Source organism: Pan paniscus, chromosome 8, assembly GCF_029289425.2.
Source record: "Pan paniscus chromosome 8, NHGRI_mPanPan1-v2.0_pri, whole genome shotgun sequence".
Classification (NCBI taxonomy): Eukaryota; Metazoa; Chordata; class Mammalia; order Primates; family Hominidae; genus Pan; species Pan paniscus.
In genome coordinates, this window is record NC_073257.2 from 96198595 (window position 1) to 96209717 (window position 11123).

Genomic DNA, 11123 nt, shown 5'->3' on the forward strand with positions numbered 1-11123 from the left:
CCCCTGCTCCCTGCTTTCATTTATGTTTGCTGACCTGTGGAGACCAGTCTTTCTGACACACAGTGAAGCTCAACTTGCCTCCTGGCTGCTTCAGCAGGTGGATCCATTCTTTGACCCCCAGATCTGACTCTAAAGAAGGCTGAAAATTTTTGTCCAAATTGCCATGCAGATATCTTGAACAGCAGAACATTTGCAGGCCTTGTCTACTGGACTTTTCTCCCAGACAGGACAAGCCCAGGCAGGGCTGCATGGAGAGGAATGGAACCTGGAGCTAGAATTAATTGCCCACTCTCCCACCCTACCAGTGCAGCCCGGCAAGGGCAGGAATTGGGAGGCCTAGGGTGGGCATGAAAGCTTGGGAAGCACTGTCGTCTCTCAGACAGGCGTCCTAAGACCTCTAGGCTGGAAGCTCAGGCTTGCAAATGGATCCGGGACCGAGGGTGGTCTCTTGGACAACCCCAGGAACTTGGACCAAGGGAGAGCCAATCTTGCAAACTGGCCATGGATGGGGAAGTGCCCAGTAGCCAGCATGAGCCACACTAGGAAAGAGGAGGAGGGTGCAGCCAAACTTAAGGCACCGGCAAGTGTTGTCAGCACTGGAGGAGACCCCGCCAGTGGGGTGAGGCCAGCCAAGTCCCTGTGTTACGAATGGTGGGCCAAGGGGCTGTCTGCTCGGTCCCAGTAGGACAGGCAGAGCTCCAGGCTGGTACCATGGTAGGCCTCCAGGGAAAGAGCTGGGAGACAGGAATGGCACACTGGGCAGGCTTGCCCATTCCTGGCCCTGAGAATGGAGCTGTAGCCTCATGGACAATAAATGGATGTGACACCAAATACTCTGCAGAGTCATTTTCCTCCTGCGGCTGAGCTCAGATCTTCCAATCACATGAAATAACAAAGTCCTTTACAGTTTGACAGCCCTAGGTCTGAATTCTGGTTCTGCCATTAATTGTGACTTTGGGCAAGAGGTCAAGTCCTCACTTTCCTCATTAACACAGGGTGCAAAGTATGGTTGCAGAGAGGATGAAAAGAGCTAATATATGTAAAGTGCCTAGCACCGGCTTTGTATCTACTTACACAAGCTCAGTAGACACTTGCCGTGACTGTGGCCCACATACTAGAACACCATGTCCTGAAAGAGAGGACCCCCTCCATGCATCCTCACCCCCCAGGATGTTTCCACCCACCTGTAGGTCCAGAAGCTTTTACTTCATGCTAGAAAAAGAGAAGAGAGTGGATCCAGAGGGGAGTGGAGGACAGGGCAGATGCCACAGCATCTGTGGCCGGTGCAGCCAGCAGCCTGCATTTGGGCGTTGACATTCCAGGGGAGTTAGGAACAATGAGAGGTCCCTAAGAACTTGTGGAACTCTGTCCTCAAGCAGCTGTCCCTCAGAATCCTGCTGGAAAAGTGTGATCAGAGCTGGGAAGGAGCCACCATGCTCTGCTTCTCTAAGGATTTCGGTGATTCTATTTTTAGGGACTGAAGGCGTTGAGGGAATCCAAGGCCAGTCCACCTGCCAGGGGTGTTGGCATCTGTCGACAGGCAGTGGCACATCCTGACAGTCTTCAAGGGCCTTGGCCACCAAGGGATGGAGAGGGAGAATGGAGAAGATGCCACATGAGGAATGAGGCAGGAGACTGGCATGTGCCACATGGAGGACCCCTTAGGAAACTCACAAACAACCTAGGGAGGGGTTCTCTGAAGGGCCTAGTTTCCAGAATGAGGCGGTCATGGCTTAAGCGACCATCATTTGATCAATAAAGCAGAGTAGCAACAGGCTGATGTTGGGGACATCGGTTTGATGTTATAAAATCGTGCACATGTACCCCTTTTGAGGCCTGAATGAGGTTTGGTTATTTATTCATTTCTCGATAATTTACTCAGCCATTCCTAGGGTGACAAGTTTGGAGTATATCTTCTGTGCCAAGCTCTCTTCTAGGTGTTAGGTGTATGTCTCTAACAAGATAGAAGGAAAGAAGAAAAGAAAAAGAACAACATTCCTCTCTTTAATTGCTAATCGCCCGGGCCTAGGGAGTCTTCATTTTAAAAGCAAGTAGCCCTGCTTACAAACGTCTCCTCAATCAAAGGCATTTGCCTTAAACTTGTATGGTCTAAACTCTAAATAAATAAGCTTCTCAAGGGCATGACAACTATATCAGAAACTGTAGCATCTTTTCAACATGAATTAAACAGAACATGTGAAGGATATTAGCCTAGATATCATGTTATTACATATATATATTTATAAGTATACACACATATGTAGTCTTAATAAGATCTGATATTCCAAATGGCCCTATGTGCTGAGTCACATTCAAAGAAAGCACAAACTGATGTAGATGCCTGAAATGATGGTAACATTTATTATTGTGACATTTACTGAGGGTTTACTATGTGCCAGGTATTGTTCTGAGAACTTTATATGTTAAAAAAAAAAAAGCCTCGTATAATTACCAGAATAACCCTATGAGGTAAGGACTGTTATTATCCCCATTTTACAGGTGAGAACACTAAGGTACTATTATTATTCTATTTTATAAGTGAGAAGACTAAGGTACATGAAAAAATAGTAACTTCCCTGGTACAACAAAGTCAGTAAGAAGACCAAAATTTAAGCCCAAGAAACCACATTCCAGCCAGGGTCTATTCTTGCATCCCCACTGCGAAATTGCCTTATTCAATCTGAGTAATGTGAATCTTTACTCTAGGGTTTTTCAAGGGGCAGCCCAAGCATCTTAAAAAGTATCAGATTCTCAGAAATCCCCCCTAGACCATTTTCCCTCTCCCTAAATTTCTATGTTTACAGAAGCGACTGAATACTTCCCTACCCACCAACATGCTCCTGGCTCTCCCCTGCACTGCTTGCCGCTCTTCCACAGCCCTTCTCTCGTCCTGACCCCTCTGTCTCATGTGCACCACCAAGCTTCTTTTGCTTGGCGTGAAGGTCTGAACATCCACTCTCACCTTCATGGTAGCCCAGGCTATTTCATGATGGTGGCACCCTCAAGATCCGTAGACCACTGTATTAGTTCGTTCTCATGCTGCTAATAAAGACATACCCGAGACTGGGTAATTTATAGAGGAAACAGGTTTAATTGACTCACAGTTCTGCATGACTGGGGAGGACTCAGGGTGGAAGGGGAAGCAAACATGTCCTTCTTCACATGGCGACAGGAGAGAGAAGAATGAGAGCTGAGTGAAGGGGGAAACCCCTTATAAAACCATCAAATCTTTTGAGAACTTACTCACTATCATGAGAATGGCATGGGAGAAACTACCCCCATGATTCAATTACCTCCTATTGGGTCCCTCCCATGACATGTGGGGATTATGGAAACTATGATTGAAGATGAGATTTGGGCGGGGACATAGCCAAACCATATCAATCCCCCTTGATGCTATGGAAGGAAGTACAGAGAGGCCACGAGAAGTACAAGTTCTTTTCTTGCTCCAATCACTTTTCTTCAAAAATTTATCATAGGAAATTACACATTAATAAATTATCTACTACATTACATGTATGTGTGTGTTTTACACATGTGCATATCTAAATATATATATATGTCCATCTAATTTTAAAATATATGCTCTTAGGAGTGGCAATAACATTGTGTTTATGTTTTTTAAAACTTCATCTGTTAGACCTCAAACTAAAACATTTACAGGTAAATTGGTGTGAAGCTTTGTATTTGTTTTAAAACACTCCAGTTAAAAAAAAATGTTGAGGGCAAGGACAAGATGAAATAACCTTGGGAAATGTTAAAACTTGCTGAAGGTGACAGAAGAGGAGGAATGAGATTCTCTCTACTTTTGGCGTGACTAAAAATTTTCATTTAAAAGTTATTTTTGCCAGGTGTAATCCCAGTACTTGGGAGACTTTGAGATGGGAGGATAGCTTGAGGCCAGGAGTTTGGGACCAGCCCAGGCAACATAGTGATCCGTGTCCCAATTTTTTTTTTAATTTAGAGTTTTTTTTTCTAATGCCCAGAAGAAAACAAATGAGTAGAACCTGAAGAAATGAGTGGACAATTAGTCTGAAAACGAGAGCCATCTTCAATTTTTTAAAATTTATTGTTAACTAACATTGATTATGAACACAATCCAGGTATTAGACAAGTGCAGTGGCCATCGTGAGGAAGGTCAGTCTTTGCCTGCAAATGTCTCACAACCAATGGATACAATGTGCATACTGTCCTTTTCCCCAGAGGTGTGAAGTCAAGGAAAGCTCTGTGGAAGACGTAATGTACACACTTGAGAGAGGCCTAAAAGGATGATTAGGAATGGGTAAAAAAGGTGGGAAGGAGGAAACGTGTGGAGATGTCACAATGAGGCTAGTTCATGTTTACACTCTTAGAAAGGTTTGCATGTGGCCAGTGAGGGAAACGGCAGGGAGACAGATGTGAATTAAATCCTGGGAATGGTCTCCCCTAGAAGGGCTGTTCAGTGGGACGATGAGCTGATGTTGGGATTCTTGGGGCCCCTCCATTCCACATGGGTCCGGCTAAGAGGAAATGACCACCTCTCATGGATTTCATAGGAGGGCTTTAGACATTGACTAGGGGAAAGCAGCGGACGTATGGGTGCTCTTCCTTCTGGGTATGGCCCTGCAGAGTCTGCTCTCTGCCAGACCCAGGGCTGCAGCCAATCCCCTGCTCTTCCTTGGTGCTGATGGCTCCAGCCTGCCCAGCAGCACCAAGGGCTGTGCTCACAGGGGAACAGACACCTACAAAAAGAGACTCACATTACCCAACAGCTCTCATCACCCTGATGGGCAGCTCTTTGGAACATCACATTTATGTGATCTCATTAGGAGTTTGTCATGAAGAGAGAGGGTCACACTTTATAAACAATGAAAGACACAAGAATACTGCAAAACAGGCATTGAAGGAAACGATGGAACTGGAACCTCTTTTGAATGGGGCTTCTGCCTCCTGCCAGATGTGGACTCTGGGTGTATCATTGAACTGTCCAGGCTGCAGTTTTTCACCTATAAAAAGTGGGTAGAAGTCTACCTTCGTTTACAGGATAATATATGTAAAATATTATACGTAGACATTACGTATAAGCATGTAAATGTTATAAGGCTAAGTATATGCAAAGAGTAATATTTAGTGATTTCTAATCACCATGTATAATAAAATGATTAATTTGATGGACAAATCTTCATTGACTTTAACTTTACGAAGATAATGACTATGTCCCCTTCATCATGAAGATAAAGACTCTGTTTCCCTTTTTACTCTTGAACCCCCTGTGTCAAGTTCAGTGCTTGGAACACAGTGGGTGCTCAATACATACTTGCTGGATAAATGGATGGAGCTGCTGCAGAGGGTTGGCTTCAGAGGCTTGAAGCCCAAGCCGTTTCCACCCCATGGCCTGGGTTGTTCAGCTGTTGTCTTCCGTTCCTCCTTTCTCCTTGTCCCCCTCAGTGTCTATGTGCCCTTCACCATCATCACAGACAGCTGGATGTTCTCTAAAGGAGCCATCCTTGGACTGCGGGGCTGCAGGGGGGCAGCTGGGGGCTTTCCTGCGATGAAGACAGCAGCGCAGGACCCACTTGCTGCAGCTGCAGGGGCCCTGGGCTGCCCAGGCATAGGCACCCACAGGCACTGCAAGCAGCACCACACACAGGACCACTGTGACATGCAGGAGGCGCTCACGTGCCTCTAGCCCACCAGCATCTCTGCCTGTTACAAAAGCTACACACTGGCCCTGGTGTGGAGGCTGGCCCTCTAGGCTGAGGCAGGCCTCATATTTTGTGCCAGGAAGGAGGTCATCCACAGCATAAGTATTGATTCCAGGGCCAATGTGAACCACCTCCTTCCTGAAGGCTTCATCCGATGCAATGTAGAGGGTGAACCACTCCTCCTTAGAGGTGTCGGCCACTGCAAGCCACTCCAGCAAAATCCCATGCACTGTCTGCTTGACAACCCGCAGGTCAATGTAGGCATTGCTCTCCGAGGAGATGGAAAGAGAATCAGGTGCATGTAGGGCCTGGGCAGGCTGGACATGGAGAGAGATTACAAGGCTGCTCTTGCCAATGGAGTTGGAGGCCATGCAGGTGTAATTACCACTGTCTACCAGGTGGGCAGCAGGTATGGCCAGCTCCGACAGAGCAGTGTCTTCTCCAGTAGAAGATGTCAACACTGAGTGGAAAGAAAAACAAAACAGCTGTGCATTTATCTGATAGACTGCTGGAAAGTGTCTAGCAATGCCAGTTTTGTTTTGTTTTGCTTTGTTTTTTGTTATTGTTGTTAGAAGATGGTGGTAACCTCTTATGAACCTCGTACCTGGTGTCAGGTGTTTGCCTCCCAGCAATCCTGTAAGATAAATAACTGATCTTTACACATAGGATATTGAGGATTGGAGCAATCCATCAACTTTCCCGTAGTGAGAGTTGTTCAGAAGCAACAATTGATATGGGACCTGGCTCTTCAATCTATGAAGACCATACTCTTTCAACTTCACTAACTGCACCCACCAAACCACCTTCGCCTTGCTGAGCCATGGCTTTCAGGAGAGTTCTTGCAACTATGTGATTGTACGATATTATGAGCTTCAGGAAGTGCCTTCTTACCTTCCAGATGCACAGTTCCTCAGAGCCTGGAGCCACATGCCTGGGCTGCTATCCCTAATGGAGCTCCTATCCAGTGTGGTACTGGGCAAGTTGCTTAAATTCTCTTGACAATTTTCTTGTCAATAAAATCGGATGATAAGCAATCACCTACCTCATTAGTTTGAAAGTAAGTGTTCAGTGCTTATATTTCTACTGAGAGATTATATAACACGTTGCCAAACAGTGATTATAGAACACCACGAAAGACAACACCTGTATGCATTTCTTGGTTTTCAAAGAGGCTACAACAATAAATCCTATATTTTTCTTTCATTGATATTGAATGCCAAACCAATAAGGTATTATCAAAACAATACAGAATGTGAAAATTCAGTTAATTGGGTATTTTTAAACCATCCAGAGTTTTGTCATAATGTATAACAAATACCTGGGCAAATGACTATATTTCCCAAGTTTTACCCAGCTATTCCTAGTTGTCTTCTAGACAGAGAACAGAAGACAGGACACGAGGAATGTACGAAGATTTTTCTTTTCAGCTTTGGGATACCCCCAGGGAGGCCATCCCCGGCTTTGTGATATGCCCAACCCTACAGAGTAGCATTAAAGGTAATCCCAGTTGAGGTATGAAAACAGAGCAGAGGGTTCCAGGAAGGAAGAGGCAGGTTTGAATTCCAGCCCCAGGACCCACGGAGGTCACTTCCTTTCCCTGGGTCCCAGTATTACAAATTCAAGCCAATAAGGTCTGAACAATTTTATGTCAGTGTTATTTCAAACAACCAGCCCAGGTGATTCTGCTCAGGCAAGTTAAGGAAATAACTAATAGATCATCTCTAAAATCAATCCTAGTCAAAAATTCTAGAATTCTAAAATACATAGTCCAGTGTTTTGCATCTAGAAGATTCCCAAAGACTATATCTGCTCATATAAAATTTTATAATATTTGCATAAGATATTAAATTAGCCCTGAAATATGTGTTTATATATGTGTATATGTTCTGTATGCAAAGAGATCTGTATGCAAACATTTAAAATAATGCCAATAGTGGAACACTACCTTGAAATCTTTTCTGTTCTAGTGAGCATAATTCAGGGCTATCCCAATCTTACTTGCACCCACCCTTCATGATTGACCCAGCTTTGAACCTCTCTAATGAGGATGGGTTTGCTACAGACCTCTCCATTCCCTCCAGATACACTGAGAGGGTGCATGTGGCTTACCATCAAATTCTCTCCACATACTCAGGGGATAAGTCCATGCAATGGATGGTGAGGGGCTGGCCTGTGCCAAGCATCGCAGGGTCACATTCTGTCCCACCCGGATGGTGATATTGGCACTGGGGGTTGAGATCTGTGGCTTCATGCAAGCACTAAGCTCAGTTTCATGAAAAAGCTGCCCTGCCTTGGACAGAGGGCCCTGGCATATCAGGTAGGAATTCACCAGGATGACTGGGAGGGTAATGGACTTGACAAACTGGACAAGCCCCCTTAGGCGACAGTCACATACCCAGGGGTTGTCATGCAGGGCCACCACCAGGCTGGAGAGAATCTCAGCCCCACAGTCAGGCTGCCGGCATTTCTGGTAGGCTGGCCAGTTCAGGAAGACACTCTTGGATACAACTGTAAGCCTATTGGAGGATAGGTCAAGGTAGGTCAGGCTGACCAAGAATTGAAGAGCCAGCTCAGGGAGTGCATCAATCTTGTTGCGTTTGAGATCCAAGACCCTCAGGAGAGGGGTGGCACGGAACGCTGTCCATGGTACTGAGCAGAGCTTGTTCCCCTCCAGTCTCAGCTCCCTCAGTTCTGGCAGGTGTTCCAGGGCTCCTAGGTGGATCACACTGATATTGTTAAAATTGAGCCAGAGGTATTCCAAGGTGCTCATGTTGATGAAAGACCCTTGGGGCATCTCAAATAAGGGTGAGTTTTCAATTCTCACTTGCTTGAACTCTTCAGAAAGGTTCCCAGGGATCTTTCCCAAGGAGACAGATGTGCACTGCAGAGTCCTGTACAAGAAACCAGAACAGCTTTAAGATAAACAATAGGGGACTGGAAAGTGGGGTCAGGCTGATCCTGGCATTAGACATGTGAATCAGAACAAAAATATTATTATTCATTGAAATAAAAGAGTTAGACTCATTTTGGTAAAAATGCACAGTTCAGCAAAGTTCAGTCCCAACTAGAATGAGTCTCATAGAGTTTTGTTGATTTCCTGCCAATTCTAAGCCTGCTTCCACTCCACATCATCCCCAAAGAAAACCCATTCCCCATAACCCTCTAACATCTGGCCAGCAGAGCGCACCTGCCAAAACTCTCCTCTGAGCAAGTGCATCCTGGCAGACAGAAAGGCTGAGCTGCGTGTGTATCCAGAAAGACCAGAACTAACAGGAAGTAATGAAAAACTGAAGCCATATTTCTCTGTAAGAAAATACGTTGTGAGTTTTGAATAAGTATCGCCCCAGCTTCCGAGTGGCAAATCCTATTATTGGTAATCCATGATGATGTAAGTCACACAGCAGCAGGAAAGCCCATGGGAGCTCTGAGGTCTGTTACAGCCCAGACCACAAGTTCAGTCAGAACACACGAAGGGGGATCAATGTCTCTTAACTAGGGTCAGGAAATTCAACATTTGTGTAATTCTTGAGTCTGAAAAGCAAACTCCAAGTCAGATGTCCAATTCCATACAGATTCTACATTTCTTAGAGTCTTAAATAGAAGTCTGAGAAACAAGCAGCAGTGCTATTCCGAGCACCACTGTTCAGGGGATGTGGCCAGAATCCATCTAATGCTTCATCATTTGCAGTTGATTCCTGAAACCTAGAATTTCCAATCATTTTCTCAAAGTGAAAATAGGTAATGAGTAACAAAGTAATTCTGTGTTCATTCCTATCATTTGTTCTCTTCCCAACACCACGGGTGGTGTAGTCATGCTCCTACTGCATCAAGACAGCTGCTTCTGCAGCTTGGGTCACCAGTTTCAAATACAAGATGGTATTTTCTGATTAAACCAAAAGATTGTTTTCTTGGACTTCACAACCTTTCCTTAATACTGTGTATTTCACTTCATCAAAATGGGCAACCTACATTTTAAAAAGAGATGTATACAATTTTATATGCTTGCTCTTTCACTCTTCATTTATTCCACAAATATTTGCTGGTCATTTGCTTTAAGCTATACTCTTGCCCAATAAAAGGAACAGGGTCAAGGGCAAACCTATTATAGACCCTGTCCCAAGGAGTCTTCTCTCTTGTTTGTGCTTCTGAATCTTGAGATCTTTGGAATGTAATTTAATCTCTGTGAGTCTTTTCTGTATCGTGAGAATATTAACAAATACCTCATAGTATTTCCAGGAATTTATTTCTCATTATTTTTTAATTTTTGTATTTTTTCAGAGACAGGGTCTCACTCTGTTGCCCAGGCTGGTCTGAAACTTCTCAGCCTCCCAAGTAACTGGGATTACAGGTGCAAGCCATTGCATCCAGCCATATTTTTAGAAAAGTTTGAGATTATGTTAAATACAACACCTAGCACACAGTTGGTGCCCATTAATCCTCCTCCCACTGACAAACTCTTTAAGATCCGAAAAGTCTACATCCCTATTAACTAGGGCACTTCCAGTTGAATATTGAAATTCCATGAGTTCCTTTAAGACTCATGATATACATTGTACCCTACAAAAGGCCTCAGCAAAGAAAATCCGCTTAGCTAACCAGTGAGGGGGGAAATGGGTCACCAGCTAAGCTGATTACACTCCAGGCTTTCCATCCAAGCCAGAAATATTTGCAGGAGTTTCCAAACAGTCTAACTCTAAAACCTGGGGGGACCACTGGGTTTGTCTAAAGGTAAAAATCCAAAACAAAGAGAGAGCTATCGGCACAAAGTTTGTCATACATATGGCTATGTGCTTCCTAGATCCCCCTTCAAGGTATAAGTGGATGTTCAGCTGCAAGGAGTGCTTGCATGAGGTCATGTCCTTCCCAAAGCAGCCACATCCCACATTCAGTGACTGAGGGTGGTGAGGGCCTGGCCAGTTTGCCCTGATGGGGGAAAACTCTGATGAGCAATTATCACTCCAGAGTCCCCTACCAGCTTTGCTAAGGGTTTGTCAGGCTTGTTTCATGGAAATATGTGATTTAATTCATGACTATTCCAAACCACTAGTGGATTCCTTTCTCTCCCCTTACCCCAAAGGATAAAGATCTTAAGAGTCCTCCATTCCCCCACAATTTCCTCTCTGTCCATCTCATGCCAGCCTTTTCAAATGAATCCAGCTCCATCCAACTTTCAAGAAGTTTGCAGGAAGCTTGTGAAGCACACCCACTGGCATGCTATCTCTAGAATCATCTAGGCCACTTCTCTACTGCCCCCCACTCCTTTCCTGACCCCCTCATTCTCTGGTTTCCTTATTTGGCATATGAACAGAGGGAGTGGCTCTCTTGGAAATTGAGGCAGGAGACCAGGATAATTGAAGTTAGCATGGGTCAAGTTATTTATGTTAAACAACCTGTGGTTCAGTGTAGTCCCTAAACTCAAGAGACCCTAACAACAATGGC

General features: G+C 44.8%; 1 protein-coding gene across 2 annotated transcripts; it reads right to left on the bottom strand.

The window, feature by feature from the left end:
- Positions 1-2754: 2754 nt before the first annotated feature.
- Positions 2755-9050, bottom strand: LRIT2 (leucine rich repeat, Ig-like and transmembrane domains 2). 2 transcript variants are annotated; one of them, XM_003828212.6, is made up of 4 exons: positions 8872-9050; positions 7794-8575; positions 6289-6318; positions 2755-6144 (listed from the first exon to the last, which is right to left on the bottom strand). In XM_003828212.6, the coding sequence occupies exons 1-4, from the start codon at positions 8979-8981 to the stop codon at positions 5384-5386; spliced, it is 1683 nt and encodes a 560-aa protein (XP_003828260.2). In that variant the 5' UTR covers positions 8982-9050; the 3' UTR covers positions 2755-5383. The 2 variants fall into 2 exon arrangements, with proteins under 2 accessions (XP_003828260.2, XP_003828259.2); XM_003828211.6 differs by lacking the exon at positions 6289-6318 and having other exon boundaries at positions 8872-9005.
- Positions 9051-11123: the final 2073 nt, after the last annotated feature.